Source organism: Drosophila erecta, unplaced genomic scaffold (genome assembly GCF_003286155.1).
Source record: "Drosophila erecta strain 14021-0224.00,06,07 unplaced genomic scaffold, DereRS2 tig00000021-arrow-pilon, whole genome shotgun sequence".
Lineage (NCBI taxonomy): Eukaryota > Metazoa > Arthropoda > Insecta > Diptera > Drosophilidae > Drosophila > Drosophila erecta.
Genome location: NW_020825198.1, coordinates 13,127,135 through 13,144,122, shown reverse-complemented (window position 1 = coordinate 13,144,122; position 16,988 = coordinate 13,127,135). Strand labels below are relative to the sequence as shown.

At 39.1% G+C, this 16,988-nt stretch overlaps 1 protein-coding gene across 1 annotated transcript; it reads left to right on the top strand.

Moving 5' to 3' along the window:
* The first annotated feature begins 15,660 nt into the window (after positions 1–15,660).
* On the top strand, positions 15,661–16,690 carry LOC6545383 (kinesin-like protein KIN-12E). The gene is made up of 2 exons (XM_026978175.1): positions 15,661–15,683; positions 15,740–16,690. The coding sequence occupies exon 2, from the start codon at positions 15,788–15,790 to the stop codon at positions 16,688–16,690; it is 903 nt and encodes a 300-aa protein (XP_026833976.1). The 5' UTR covers positions 15,661–15,683; positions 15,740–15,787.
* Positions 16,691–16,988: the final 298 nt, after the last annotated feature.

Genomic DNA, 16,988 nt, shown 5'->3' with positions numbered 1-16,988 from the left:
CGATTCGAATTGCGGATGCCAATGGGAAAAATGGTATCTCTGGCTCAAAATCTACCAAAATAAATTTTAATTTACCGAATGCCATTTTATGGAAAACCTTTTATTAAACGTAACAAACAGACTAATCACTATGATTATAAGAAAAAAATAAATAATATATAATAATATGTTATTAAATTTTCATTTAATGAATGAAAAAAAGGGGGATGTAATGGATAAGAAATATTTTAGTTAGCAACCAATAAAAATATTATTTAATATGATTTAATATATTGAGTTTTTACGCTATTTTTCTTAAGACCTAAGATTATAGGGTATATCCATCACATTTTGAGGTTAGGCAAAACCAATCTGTTGGAACTTGCTTGTGTAAGCTTGCAACCAAATAATATTAGCCAAAATTAGTTTTCCGACTTATCCTGGCTTTACCTTTGGAAGTGCCTTTCGTTTGTGCAACCCTCAAAATTAGCCAACATACTTTGTGGCCCAGTCTTGAACTTGTGTGGCTTAAGTTCTCCTTACCCATTAATTATTTATGAGTTTTGTGGGTAAAACATATGCCAAGGGCAACGATAAGAGTTTTTCCCATAAATTATGTTGCTGCCAAAACACGAAAGGTCATTCAATGATAGAGGCCAAACTTTGGCTACATTTCAGGGTCAAATGGTTATAAGTTTTCGGGTTGAACAGTTTCTAACTGAATTCTGCCCAAAGGTGTCTACGCATTTTGTGGTACTAAAGGCACAGATGCAGCTTATATGGAATGATTGAAAGACAAACCTACGCGATGATAAATATTAGATAAGTATCTAACTCAATTTCAATTATAAAATTAATGGGAAATTATCTTGTACCAACTAGCAGCGAATTTTCATGCTGGCGGTTCGTTATTTACTTAATGTCTAGTCTAAAGAAAAATATGCAAACTCAATGAAAACATGCTGTTCAGATGGAAAAGTTCAGGCCAAGAACAACATCATTAAATCAATATGAAATGAGCAAAGTTTTAAATTTAAATTTCATCAACCTTGAAGTTAGCTAAATGATCACAACTCATATGCGGCGGGAAAACCAAAGGGGGGTACCTTTTAACAACTTGGCCAAAGTTCATCGGGTGTTTCGCAACTAAATTAAGTTGGTTTTTGCCCAAGTGTGTACTTGACGCAAAGTTTGTCAGTGCTCTACATGCTTGTCCTGCGTAATTCAAGTTATTAATTAGGGGTCAAGTAGCACGAAACAGAGGCACTGGAGGTCACATAGTTTATTACGAAGAAAAATCCCGGTGCACAAAAAGGGTAATTTTATTAATAGCTTGTTATTTATAATGTATGAAAATATTTATTTTTCTTGAGAACTAAACTCATTTTAAGCTCCTTTCTTTTCAATTTTAATAGTCAGATCTCTGTTGATTTCGGTTTGTAACCAGCTGCTCCACCAAATGGCATTATTTACAGAACAGACTATCAATTACTTAAAGGAAATAATTAAAGCTGCGTGACATTTTTCCGATTTCGCAGCCTCACACATCTTGGCCGGGTTCAATAGCAAGCCGCCGGCTCAATTACAAGCCAGAAAAAAAAAGAGGAATATTGGGGAAAAATAAGGCTTGCTGGCCAGGCCGTTGACGTTGGGTGAAAACACAAGTAAGGCAGCAGAGCAGCGCCAACTGATCAATTATTCAAACAGCATCGAACTGGGTCATGATGTCGAACTGCTCGAGCCGGAGCAGCCAACCCAGTAAAGTGCCCAGGGACACTGGGACAGACGGGGTCTCAAGAAATGAGATTCTGCTGATTGAATTGAATTTCGACAAGGTCGGAATGAATTCGGGTTTTCGAATGCCAGTGTAATTAAATTTTCTTGCCAAAATCCTTGCTTGCCAATATTTCCGTGGCCAAACAATTAAGAAGTCAAAAAGAAGCGAGACAGAATGGACAGGCGAATAAATGGAGCGAACTACCTCAATGGCAAATTAAATAACGCGCCTAAAGTTTGTACAATTGATGCGATTTCACGCAACGCAGACCCCGAGGGGTTGAGAGGTTCAAAACCCCTCAAAAATAAAGCGTGTAGAAGGAAAATAGAAAATTGTCTAAAAAAAAAGGAACAAACTTTATGGCACGACACGATAACATTGAATGAAAATTGAAAGCGGAGCTAGAGCAGTGCCCACAAAAAATATAAAGAAAAGCGAAATTGAACGCGGGTAGAAAAAAGGCAATGCCGTGTACGAAAATATTTGGTAAACGTTGAAATTAAATGAACCGAAACTGCAAAGGAAAATAATCCTAAATAGACAGACCAGTGGAAAATACGAGCTGAAATGAAATACTCGCGAATGAATACACGTTGATGATCAGCGGAAAGTGAATGCAATCGATTTCAGGCAAAGATACAGAAATAAATCCGTGATATGTGAATAAACTTCAAATTAAAAAAAAAGTAATCACAACAGGCTACATCTCACTTAGACTTTTCTAATGTAAACACACCAAAACATAACTTTAAAACTATTTGATAACAGATTCCATTTCCTCCTATACTTATGTATACTTAAAGTCGGGCAAAAAATGCTGCATACATTAGGGCGCAGCCAACGAATTTAATCTGTTTTTGCCCTACAGAAGCCCAAAACGAAAGCCTAGTACGGAAAATAATAGAAGAGCGAATAAAAAGCGAGCCCCAGGAGCTGGGCACGTTGATGCGTTAAATTTAAACAAATAAACAGCAGCAGACCCAAATAAAAATCGTTTGCAGGCATTGCCCAAATTGACAAACACAAAAACCTGAGCCATTCCAAATGTGTGTGCCCATTGAAGGTACACACACATATACACGCAAGCGGAGGTGAGTGTATATGTATATACAGAGCGGAACATAAAACGCGAAATGTGTGATTCTGGGTCAAAGACACGGGCGGCTAAGCAAACAAACCGACTCACAGACAGATGTAATGGAACAGCCTAGACAAGGACTTGCATAATTTAAATGTGAGTGTGTGGTTTGCTTAGCGGCTGGAGATCTGCCGCACCCACGCCAAAGCACTCAGAAAAATTACGCATGTGCTTAAAAGTACTATAATAAATACATACAAATAAAAATAGTTTCTTTTACTCTTACTGGGCATATATGCCCACTCAACATTGTATCCAAAGTATCCAAACTATTTTTACAGTGTTTTCTCAAGCCCGAAACCTTTATTTTTTCTCAGTGTTGGACATGAACGCTAGTTGGCGAAAGGAAACAGCCACTCAAAGTGTTGTTGCGGGCACCAGCTGCTAGATCCTTGTGCTTAGAGCTTAGCTGAATCGCTCTCTGCCTTTATCTTTCCATGTGTGCGTGTTGATAATGAGCCATTCCGCACGTATGTGTGTGTGGGTGGCAGTGGGCGGATACTTATCACATACATGTGTATGTGTTCTGTGTGGGCCGCAAGAATTTATAGCCTACTTTATGGCTTACTAATGAACTTTCAACTCTGCGCTTAGAGCAGCAGATTTCTAGGGATGCCAGTCGCCTATGTGTACATATACTTGAATGCTTTATCCGGGTTACCCACTAATGGATTTCATATACTCCCCCACTTGACGACCTTGAGCACTTTAAAGTTTAGGGGCGAATCGATTGGGAAAACAATTTGTAGGCTGGCAGAAAAGACGTTTATCTATCGCAGCAAGCGGAACACATTTCAATGGTTTGTTTTTCCCCACATTTTTCGTAACTTTTTCAGTTGTCCAGGCTCCATAAATCGCTCAAACATGGCAAGCAAAGTAAAACAAATTGAAAGGGGACCAGGGCCCAAGGACAACAAAAAATGCAGTAAGCTAAACAAAAAGCGAGAGAGATGGAAATGAAAAGCTCACAAAATGGAGTCGTAAAGCAAATGGAGCGGACACACACACACATAGACGCCCGGCTTCCGGTAGCCCTTGCATGCATATGCAACCATATTTACGATGCGCCCGCCACGCCCACCTAAAAGGGCGGACACGGGAATCGAAAGATTTCATCGTACAAGTGAGCCGAACTAACTAGTATTTTATATCGTAGCCAACAACAACTGCGCGATTCGGTTCAGAGGTTTACATTTTCCAAGCAATATGTGTAGTTTTGAAAATAAACTTTCTCTCGGATTTGAATTTAGATGTTCCCTACTTAAAGGTTTACCAAAAGATTATGAAGAACCCTGATAAGCAAAGCTTCCTATCCACAACACCTTCCTTAAGCCAGTCGAAATATCCAAAATCAATGTGTCCCAAATAATTGTATACATTTATAAGCAATTGTATTCTCATCAAAGTCACCAACAAAATGCCAGGCTCGTGCACTGTCTAGCATAAAATAATAACATTTAATTAACAAATATTAAAAAAGAAAGCAGCAATGCAGCGAGAAAAAAGTAAATTAATTGAAGCTTGTCAAAGCTGAAAGGCAAGGCGCAGATGAAATTCCCAGCTCATTAAAAGGCAATTTTTCTCCATTATACGGAGGGCAGGGTGCAGAGGACTCGCAGGACTCGCAGGACTACATGGTAGCAAGTTAGGAGCACCAAAGGCATCAAGAAGCGAGAATCGAAACAAAACAAAACGAAAGCAAAAGACAAACACTCATGAGTGGCGTTTCACTTTGCTCTGCTGCTTTCTGCTTTTGGACCAAAAAATCAATAGAGGGCACATTTTTATTTATAGTCCTTTTTTTAAGGTTCGGCCAAGGGGCAGGCATTTGCCATTTGCCTCCGCCTCCGCCTCCGGTTGTGTTTTCATTTGACTTGGCTTGCAGTTCAAAGGCTCGGCGATTCCTGCTCCTGATTCCGTTTCGAGGTCACCGCCACCACCGCCTTGTCCTGTCAAGTGCCACTTAGAGCCATGTGTGTGCCACATGGCCTGTCAAGAGGTCCTTTCAATGGGGTATTTTCTCTACTTTTTCAGCCCAAGAGCAGGACAAGGAAAATCGAGCATTAAGTCGATAACTGGGCGATTAGTTAAGTTTTTATGTGGGTAGGCTGAAAGTTTTGATGCCAGAACCACCTCCTGTCAATATTCATTTATTACTTGTCCAAGTTAAGGAACACAAAACAAAATTGGGTAAATACGTGGCCAGCAAACTGTTGGTCAAATGTAAAAACCCAAGTGGCTAAGCAATGCCGTTGGAGCTGAAAAAATTTCAATAAGCTATGGACAAATTCTTGGGAAATCAATCAATCGCTTTCCACAACAAGCCTTAAAATAAATGTAAGAAAAACATAAAACTTGGCACTAAGCCGAATTTATACGCTTTTACAAATCAAGCCAGCATGCGGCAATGAAAAATAAATAAATAAGTTGCGTCCTGGGCGGTCCACAAACTATTCCACTTGGGATGTTGCACACATATTTGGTTGGCCAACATGTAATACACTCAATTAGGCCAATTCCGTGCACCATATTTATGGCCTGAAATATTTTTATGCCAGCCAAATCGATGGGGAGAACGCTGACCGCCATAAACTAAAGGGGGACATTCTTGCCACTTCCGAAGGGCCATAAAAATCGAAGCCATATAAATGAGCCCGCAGAGCGGATGTGGCCAAAGAATATATAAAATACATATAACTTGAGTTGGACAAATTCTGACTCCCGCTGCACTCGAGTGCCGTCCACTTGGACAAACTGATTAATTGCCACTCGACGAGCGATGGAAGTGGACCAGGACAACAGGGAGGTTGGATCCTGGTGGGCCCTAATCCTGCAATTCCCACGGTTCAGTTGTTGTCGCTCCTCTTTTTTTTTTGCTGCTCTTTTTTTTCCTCATGCAAATTACAATTTTGGTCGGCGGACCACGGACTTTGGTCGCCTTCTGTTGGCAGCGACAAAAGTTGAAATAAATTTAATTATTTGTTGGACCCGCAATGCGGTAGCGTTTGCCCAGCTCCATGGATTGGCATTCATTTTGTTGTCCCTTCTTTTTTGTATTTTGGTGATTCTCGGTGGCTGCTTAGACTTGGATAAGCTGAGCTTAAGCGGCAAACGATGATAAATTAAAAAGGAGACATTTATTTAAGAACATAATCTTTATTTAGGGGGACAAGTGATGATATTATTAGAATACCAGCTATTGCGTATCGTTTTTGCAAGTCTAAATTCTTAAAGTCAAATGTATTCCTTAATTTAAAACTACAGCTTTGTTCAAGAAAATAGTTTACAACGGAAAAGTCGAGCATTTACTAATAATTCTTTAAATTGGCTTAAGGTTAGACCAAATCTCAAATTCGAATTGTTTATTTGAAAATTAAATTGTTTGACACTCAATTAATCAAAAGCATGCAGACACATTTGGGTTAATTGAATCACGAAAACCACTTAAATAGCACTGCAGATTGGGTAATGGCAGATTTGATTTTAATTCAGCATTCGTCCTTCGTCCTTGTGCGACTGCGGACCTAATGTGATCCGCATAATGAGCAACTTGAACTGCATTTCCGCAACGAAACTCATCGCTTTGAATGCCCAACTCATTTATTTGGCTTAGCCGAATGCAAATGGCCGTCGTGACAAATGACATGCAATTTTCAAACCCAACAGAAATGCAATTAAAACAAGCAGTTAGCCGGAGGCAGAGGATAGGCACCCAAAAAAATTACGATACAAGTGTGGGAGTAGCTTCAAAGGACTTGAACACTTTCAGGGTATGGGCAAAAAGGTGGCCACAAAGCCATGTTAGAAACATGGCCACAAAGGCGTGGCGAAGGGGGTTGGGGGAGCTGCGACAGCACCAACATGTGGCTGCAGTTTTTTCTTCTATTCACTTCGTTTTTTTTTTTTTTGGTTTATACGGCTTGGACAATGGCGTTGCCTGGATTTTCATGTCAGTCCAAAGCTGAGCCGCAAACAAAGCGTTGGCCAGGCGGCCAGCAGACCAAGTGCGATAAATCCTCGGAAACACAACACCCAAATACGAAGTGGGTGAAATGTATATGTATACATACTTAAAAACACTTTTATGTAAAAGATTCGTCTGGCTCCCATTTCGTGCAGTTTATTCGCCTGCGGTTAAATTGTATTAAAAATCAATTTGCAATGCCTTCGTGGGAATTCAATTTTCTGTGACCGAAAAGGCCTCAGGATCAATTGGATTTCAGGGCGAAAAGTATTCAACTCTGACAGACATGGCAAAAAACCTATTAAAAATGTATTTTTCAACGTGACATAAGTAATTATGTTTTTAAAATGAAATTCATATATGTTTATGGTCGTTGCCAATCACTTAATAGAAATGTGCAAAGCTTGAACAGTTTCGATTGATTTTAGCATTATTTAATTAGTTATCATCCCCTTAATATATGACCTAGTTTTCTCATTTGCTGTTATTATCTAGATATAATTGCAAAGTTAGATATGAGCTGTCATGGCGGCTAGCCAACTTAATTAGCTAAAATAAAAAAAAAACACTTAAAGTTTTAACAAAGCGATGAAATCCTAAGAGATATAGCTATTAGTAAAAAGGGTTTAACGTGATTGGGGGCTCTTTATGTGCAGTGAATTAAGTTAAATGCCCAGCATATAATCAAATGTCTACAAATGAAATCTGTTGCAGTCACATTAAGGAAATATACGTACAGACATGTAAATTAATATGTTGATACATTATCGTTGATGGAAATTGATAGCCATAGGTCACCGATAAAACCGCAAACAGAACCGCAAACAGGCCAAGAGACGATAGCCCCGGATGCATATACTCGTATGTATGTTACAGGACCTCCATCTGCTCCTGGTCCTGATGACCCCTGACCCCCATCCTGGCCAGCATGGTGGCCATTTGTCGACGGATCGGCCAGCACCCATGAACAATGCAAATTGAATTCCAATGACGAGCTATCAATGATGCGTGGCTCAAATTTGCAATTCGTGTTTTGTCGCTCGGACGGAAACAATCACAGAGCCCAATACCAATCAAAACAGAAAAAACCAAAAACTGTTGACCAACAACTGCGATTACAGGCTGTTATTTGAACCAGCAATAATCTCTTTGTTTTTACACAAATTAAAAGCACAGCCCTCTTAAAGTAGACTTTATGATACAAGTTTGCCATTTTAAAACAATATACCTAATAAAAACTTCTTGTTTAATTACAATTGATTAATAAATGCTTTGGCCTAACTTTTGATAGCCGAAATGAGATCCACCCCAATTAAAAAGTTTTGAAAGTATTCCAACAACAATTTAATATTAAAACTTTGAGGGCAAATGTACAAAATTTGAAATGAGTTGGGTTTCTCTGCGCTTCAGTTCAAATTTAATTTCGTATCACTTTTTAAAAAATCCCACACCAACCATGCTTGAAAATCAATACATACAGACCCAACAGACCAAAAATTCCCATTTGCATAGGTAATATTATATGTATTTTGCTCCGCCCAAAAAAGGTCGCAAATGCTCGCCCGGCTGGCATATATAAATAGAATGGCAGAACTCATTAGCAAATATTTGGCCTACTCGCAGCCACGCCCATCTGAAAAATGGATGGCTGGAGAAAAAAAAACACTTAACACCTGGCCGCAGGTGAATGGGAAGGACGACCAGAAGGACGAAGGACGAAAGACAGCAGCCGTAAAGCCGCAAAAACCCGAAAAGGTCGAAACGAAGTTGGCCAAATCGTTTATAAATCGCTTAGTTGGCAATGCCAGTGGCAATGTCCAGGTGACTGCAAAGTTGGCCAGTTGGCAGGAGGACAACCGCAATGCGAGCTGAACTGAGCGGGAATAAGCGAAAGCGATTCCCAATCCATGGAGAGCACCATTTCCGGCTTGTAGCTGCGTCAAAGGGTGAATAATTTCCCATATCCGCCGCATGGCGATCCCGTTTCCGGTCGCTTCTCCATCGCGCATATCCTTTGGCGTTCGGGAGACAATGAGACAGAGTTCCTGCCCCCCGCTTCTGATCCGAACGCACTAAACTTTTCACGCACGCATGTGTGTTTGCTTTGGATGACACCCTTAGCCCGCAACCCTTAACCCGCAACCCTTAACCCCTAAACCCTTGACCCCCAAGCTTGCCAGCAAAAATTTCAAACGGAACGGCGTACCTGTAATTGCGGCCCATTGTCTATTCCAAATGACTGGCTTTGAGGTAGGTCCGTTGCAAACACGCCCCTGGACATTCTCCTTGTCCTCGCCGAAAGTGGCGAAACTTCTTTTGCGCCTATCATTCAAATTGAAAGTCGTATTGAAATTGAATGGGAACAGTTGCTGCTTGCCTTTCACTGCACTTGCTTCAAACGTGTTTGAGCCAGACGTGGCAGTGTCCAACTGGCTTGAGTTGCAGGGGAGGTGGCCAACATGTTTGATAGGGATGTCCAACCAGTATTGTGCTAACAGCACAATATCCCTCATCCTGAGCCTGTTGAGCTGCCCCTTCATACAAGTTCTTGCCAGGATATAATATTAACTTCGTCTGTTCTTATGTCTTAAAATACAATGTTGCACAACTTTAATCGGAATTGTTAAGTTTCAAACATTTAAATTAAGGGTACGACTTATTTCTTTATATTCACACTCGATAACAATAACAAAAGAAAATTTAATCACCATAATTTTTACTGGTAAAGATGTAAAAATAAAATGTGGTTCAAATAAGTTAAAAGTCAAACTATTTTGAGCATTACCAATGAGAGTTACGTTTAAGATAGTGAACGTAATAATAAATCATTAAAGATAATTCAATTTAAATGCTCTTCCAAAGCAAGCTGCCAACTATATAAACGAAAAAACTTTAATATAAAAACACCGAATATACCATTTCAGCAACCAAATGTTTTCCTGGCCTCCACATCGATCTGGCTTTCTTAACAAACAATTCAGCTTGATTAAATTTTAATAATAAATGCGGCCACCTCTTTAAAACAACATTACAGCCAATGACCCACATTCCGGTGTGCTGCAGTGGTGAAAGGGGGAAATGGGGAAAATGAAAATCCTCGCCCAGCTTAAGACTAACAGATTTCGGCTAACAGCCGAAAGTTTTTAGCCGCTTTAAGAAGCGATGAATAACGGCAACACAACTTTTCTTGTCCGAGGACAATGTCGGTGGGGTTTTGGCAACAAACAACAAAATAATGTAAACAGCGGGCCGAAATGGGTGGGTGGCAAACGCACAGAAGTAGGCTTCATTCTAACACTTAACATGCTCGTTAAATGTCAAGAGGAAAGTTGCTGGAAAGTCAATGACCAGCCGAGTATTTCCCACACCCGCCCTCTGTGTGCGAAAAACAAAATGTGAAAAAATGTAATAACAATAGCAAAAGTTTGTTCTTTTTTGTTTGTTTTTTTTTTTTTTGGAGTTGAATGAGCGCACTTAGTTAGCGCACGAAGGGTTTTCCATGGTGTTGAATGCGAATTCCATTGCACTCTTTGCCAATGAAAAGCCCTCCTCAGGATTTCCCACCCACCCCCACCAGCCCCCCCTCGTATCGTGACATGTCCCAGGCCGCGGAAAAACAAAAAAGAAATGTGATAAATTTTCGCGTCCGCTGGGGAAAATGTGGAACACCAAACACAATCATTTTTGTGCGGCTTGTTATTCATTGCGGTGGGGAAAATGCAATTACAATGCCCACTTTTATATTATTTACGATTCTCCGGGGTACACTCATTATTTATTTTCTGTCAATCTGTCCATCAACACATTAACTAAACACGCCCACACCTACACTCACCTTCGGGAATTCAGACAAAGGATAACAAAGTCATAGCCAAAAAACACAATGGGCCACGGGAAAAATGGGTGCGGGAAAAAATTAAATTATATATTTAACCATTGCAATGCAAATGTTCTCGTCTGAATAATAGAAGGGGAAAGCGGCAATACCAGGTAAAATGCCGCCCATTTTTCTGGCGCATCGTAAAAGTGCCCAGATCCAAACCGCACTCAAAGAAATTATGCGAAAACAAAACTGCCGTGTTAGGGAAAAATCGCAGGAAAAGGGGAAAATGGGGAAAACGCGAGAGGAAGACGCAAAAAGAAAAAAGGCCAAAAGGCAACACGCACACGTGGAATGTGGGGGAAAATCATAAAAGAAAGGCGCGATGCCAGCGACGCGAATGAGCAAACAGCCTTAATAAAAATTTCATTTCCTTAATCAAATGCATTATCAAATTACAAAAACAAAGGCAACATCCTTGGAGATCCTGGGCGTGGCGGCATAAAAGGAAATTTCGCTCTGCGGCTCCTGCGGTTGCTGGGCTGGGAAAGCGAAACGAAAAAAGGATGAAACTTCCACCTGCCCGATGACAACCGACAACGCATATCCTCGATATCCTGGCACTGCCATGTGGAAAGCTCAGCCCATTTAAGTCGAGCAGATAGTGCCAAAGTGTGAGGCCAGATATACTTGGCTTATGCGTCTCAACAGATTCAGACCGGATAATTCACTGAATTTAAGAAAAGCACAGAGATTGAGCTAAAGCGCCAGAGGAGTCTTGTAAATTTTATTTTATTTAATTTCTGAATTTTTATCAAGACCTTTCCAAAACACCTTTGCCTGTTTGACCTTATATTTATATTCGTACTATTAACACAACAAGCGTCTTATTAAAGATATGTACTTTATTTTCGAACTCAGCTTAAAGAGGCTCAAGGGCCATAAGTTTGAATTTAGTTTTATAGCTTTAGCTCGCATCTTTAATAATAGAATTTTCATATCTGCAAATAAGTTCTATGTAACTCCATGCTTATTGTTTAGGAATAGCACATTTCTCTGCATCTGGTCTGTGCACTTCAGCCAACTTAGGCTTAGATTGTGTGAAATTCTTAGTTGCGGCTGCCCAGGAACCACCCGTTGTTACCACCCACTTAGTAGCCCCACCGAGGCTTTGAATTTATAAGTGCACTCCCCATAGCTCCGGCAATGTTCTCCCATTTTCCCCACTTTTCCTCACTTTTCCAGGGCTGGTGCTCGTTCAGCCAACCAATAAACACGACGCTTATTTCGTTATAAGCTAAAAAGTCAATGATTGCATTTGCATTCTGTTAGATTTCTGCATCGAAATTATGCCAACGTCTGGCCCAGGCTCTACCGCCGTCACCTCCCCCAGGGCCCTCCATTTACGTACACTGCAACAAAACTTGCCTTACTTTTTTCATATTATGTTGCTAAACACATCCTAACAATCAATTTTGTCAGCTTTAAAGCACCATTTAAGTTGAACAATGCTTGTTATTAAATATTTTATGTAAGTAAAAAAGTAGTTTCATTTGCATTGTGTGTATCTTTACTTAGCTTATATGACTTTAGTTTATTTCTGCATATTTCTTTCTTAAGAAGTTGTATTTGATGATTTCATTTCATTAAATATTTTAAATACTATTAAATCAAAAATATACTTACAAATAATACTCCCATTTTGGTTCACAGAATCGTTCATCTGCCCTTAATATCCTCTTATCGAATTGTTTTTCCCAGTGCTTGGCCGTCTGTGTAGCCTGTTGTTGTTGGAAAACGGGCGTTGGGCGGTGGGTGTTGGTTAGTGTGTGGTGGGCGGTGGGTGGTGCTGTCAGTTCCTGGGTCGTGGGGGGTGTTCTATGCTGGATGGGTGGTTGCAGTTCAGCTCGGCAGCTTGGCAGCCTCGGCAAGTGCAAAGGCCTTTTGCGTGGCAAGGAAATTAGAAATGGAAATTATTATCGTAATTCGTAATGCTGCTGCAGTTGTTGTTGTTGCTGTTGTCGCTGTTGTTGTTGTTTTTGTTGCTGCTGTTGTTGTTGTTGTTACTGCTGCTGTTGTTGTTGCTGCTGCTGTCCGTTGTTGTCTGTTGCTGTTGCTGTCATGTAATTACACAGCACCCAAACAACCCGAAGAGCGTTGATTGTCGTTATTAGAAGTAGTTTGCTGCTGCTCTTCTGCTTGGCTCCACTCTTGTTTTTGTTGCCCCAGCGAATCGTGCTTCGTCCTTCTGCCGCTGGATCCTCCCTCTCCACTTCCTCTGACCCCCATTCGAAGGAAATTTATGTGGCGGAAGCCCCCAAAATACTGAATGTGGTGCAAAATTGGACTGCAAGGAGACTAGGAGACAAGGAGAATAATTAATGATTTAAATAATAATCATTGTTTTTCAAAAACTATAAGACTATAAAACTATTAAAAAAAAAGGTTAAGCAGGGTTAAGGTTAAGCTGCATGCTTAATTTCAACATTCTTTTGTAGTTCCTCAGATCGAGGCGTTCATACGGACACACGGACGATCACTGTTCATATATATACCATATATGAGGACACTTTTTAATTGTTTTGAATTTCTACAACATCATCACATCAAAAAAATTACAAAAAAAAATGTTTCTACATTTGAATGCAGATTTTAAGAGAATTGCGCCAGAAACATTTAGAAACATTTGCCACTTTAAAATCCGATTAGGATAAGTTGAGTTATAAAGTTTAGAACTTCAGTCTCAGGATATTTCTTAATTATTTTAAATTGCCACTTTTACATACTTTTTTAACACTTTATAATGGAAAATTTTACTTTTCCCTTTTCGAACACTTTAAAAAAAAACAAATATAAACACTTTTCAATAGAAAATTTACCTTTTTGAACACTTTAATATAAAAAACAAATATAAACACTTTACAATATACAATTTTCCATTACACTTTTGGAACACTTTAAAATAAAAAACAAAAATAAACACTTTACAATGGGAAATTTTCCTCTAATTATGAGGAATTACCTCTATTTTCAATAAATTTATGCACATAAAATACCACCAAAAAAAAATGGAACATAAAAAAAAGAACGCGTTGAATTAAATTAAATCATTGGATATAAAAATTCGCCGCAAACCACAAACACTATTTGCGGCGAGTTTCGGCAACACGCCTGCATTTATACACGGCGAATTAGGAGCACGGCGGATTTAAGACACAGCGAACTTGTCGCATCGAGACACACACACACACATGAAAACGCGCGTCACCCGCTTGAATGCCAAAACTAAAAACCGTAAATTCGAATATTATATTGCATTTTGCGTTCGCACGTTATTACCAACATACTAACTAGCCGACAATGCATTCATTTTAAGTAGAATAACTCCTTTTCGATGTTTATTTAACATAAAATTGGCAGCTGCCACTTTCTGAAGCTCACACACACACACGTGTGCACCGAAGCACGTGGTTTTTCACTTCTTGCTGGGTCTTTAATTACTCAAATTCAAAGCAGAGAGATTATTTGAACAGAGAGATAAAGATTACTTAGTGTTAACACAAGTTTTAACTAATTCCGAACGCTTTTAGTTTAATTAAACTTATTGAAACACGTGATGCGAAAAAGCAACCGTCTGAGAAATGCGCAGCTAAGAACTGGCAGGTAACGGCGTACTTAGAGGAATGGAAGAAAATGGAATAAGCGAGGATCCAACGGAACTTTGCTCTCTTTCGCTCTGATCATGGAAGCTACTGGAAAATAGAGAACTATGCAATTTTACATATGTAGGTAAATTGTATATAAACTAGAAATGCATATAAAATAATATCATTCTTATGTGTTATAAAGTAAATTGGAGTGCTTTTATTATAAAATAGATAAATAATACTGCAAAATCACATAACATACATATTTAAATAATTTATAATCGAATAATTTATAATATGAGGCTCTTTATGAGCAATACTTCAAAAATGGAACTGTTTCCTGTTTACGTTCTAAATAATTAAACTCTTTCAAATACCTAATCTCATGACTCTAGTTCAATGGCCTCGGATATGGATAATTAATATTGCCAAGAATACTTGCCGCGTACTCATCGCTGCAGAAGGGGCTAGTCGCCCAGGGACAATGACATTGCGTCGGAGGAGGACCCAAAAGCCGCAGGACGAGGCCTAAATATATAGGCGAGGAGGGCGAGCTTCAGCCAATCGATAAAAGTAGCTGCATATGCAATCGGGAGGGCCCGAAAACAGGGCCAAGCACTTCCGCTATCTATGCAAAGAAAAGGATTCGAAGGGGGCTGGGTGTCCTGGTGCAGCAAAGTTTGCCTATCGCTTCCGCTTCGTCCTGAAACGCAAGGGTTGTCTGCGATTTCCACCACTTCCTTAAGACCCTTAAAGTCGAAACGGGAAGGAGAAAGAAAATAAATTTAATTGCCTATCTTGTTGTTGTTGAACCTGGTTGTCCTCTCGACTTAACCTGTTTTCCTGCCATTTCCCGCCAGCGAAATGGAAAACGCCGCCCATTGATTTTACAACGGCCAACTGCCGAAAAGAACATGGAAAAGAATAAATAAATTCGTATTTGGCCGTAGTATTCGCCCCCGTTTTCCCAGACTTTATATCTGCGTTTTAATTTCCAGGCGGATTCCGTCTAATTGATTCAATTTGTATTCATTTTTCATGTTTCCCACGCGCTGGTTGCTTAATTAATGAAAATCCAAAATTCTGATATTAAATAATTTACATTTATATGACGAAATTGTGCAAGACCCGTAGGAATGCAAGCAAAAAGTTCAATCAAACTCTTGATAAGATAATATATTTGTTCGCTATCTTAGAGCGTTTTTTTTTAGATTATAAAAGCGACAGCATAAATATACCATTTAGTTTGCTTTTACCTACCAATCAATGCGGTCTTTAACTTTTCTATAACTATGAATACAAGAAGTAAAAGCGCTATATTCCATTTTTGTTCAGATGGAGTAGAATCCCCTTCGAAGGTACGAAGTATTTATGCAAAGAAAATTAATCCTATAGCATACCTCTATCTTTTAAGACCAATTATTGCGACAGCAACGATTTCGATAATAAAACGGATTCAAAAATGCTGGAACTTGAAGAAAAGCTAAGAGAGTCGGAATTGAAATTGGCAATTGCCACCGGAAAATTGGCTATATTCGACGATAAAATAGAGGACAAAAACGACATTATTGAAGCCCTCAAAATGTCTAACAGCCTGTATAAATCTATTTGTAAAAATCTAGAGGAAGAATTGTCAACCCTCAGTCAAGGAAAGATAAAACCTAGCCAGGAACTTGAGACAAACACTAATAATTCAGCAGTTGCTAAGCTAAGAGGCACAATATCAATTCTTAAAGAAAGCGTGAAGGAAAAAAAATTAGTTATAGCTTCTCTCGAAGCTCAGATTAAAGGGAACGCAAGAGACGAAAAATACAACTTACAAATTATTAAGACTTTGAATTCTCAGATAGGCGAGAAAGAAGAAGAGCTAAAGAACGAGAAAGATGTTATAGCATCTCTCGAAGCTCAGATTAAAGAAAAAGATAGTAAAAATGTTGAGAACGAACATATGATGAATGCTCTAGGCGTTCAAATTGTTAGGATAACTTCTGAACAGAAAGAACATAAAGCTCATATCGCTTCCCTCAAAAACCAGATAGGGCAAAAAAATGAATCACTGAAAAAAAATAAAGATCTTATATCTTCACTCAAGGCTCAAATAGAAAAAAAAGATAAAATAAATTGTGAAAACATAAAACTTATAACAAATCTTAAGGTTCAGATCAAGAACAAAGATGACCAAACAGCCCTTTTAACGCTGGATCTAAACTTAGAAACATGTAAATCGAGGGAAAAGGATGAGCTTTTAAAAAACCAAGCTGCTACAATATTGAAACTAAAAACTTATCAGGAAAAACTGGAAGAAAACCAAAAACGTATACCTTCAGAGAGTGAGAGCGACCAACAAATTTCCAAGGCTTCGTAAACAAATTAGTTCCATAGTTTCCTATATTAGGCTGTCAAAGTTAATAAATTATTTTTTTATATCGCTTACAAGAGTATTGTACATTTCACCTTTTTGTCTATAAGTGGCGCCATCATGCGGGAATTTCAAGGACGACGGTGCTGCCACCTTCTTGGAAAAAGTTCCTTTTAACCGGTATTCATAGCCACGGATAAAGTATTTCCCTTTATCAAATGTACTATAACCAATTCAGCAGGCGTTCATTTTGCGGGAAGTCCTCCCTTTTTTTTACAATCTTGATATGATGACAAATCGTTAT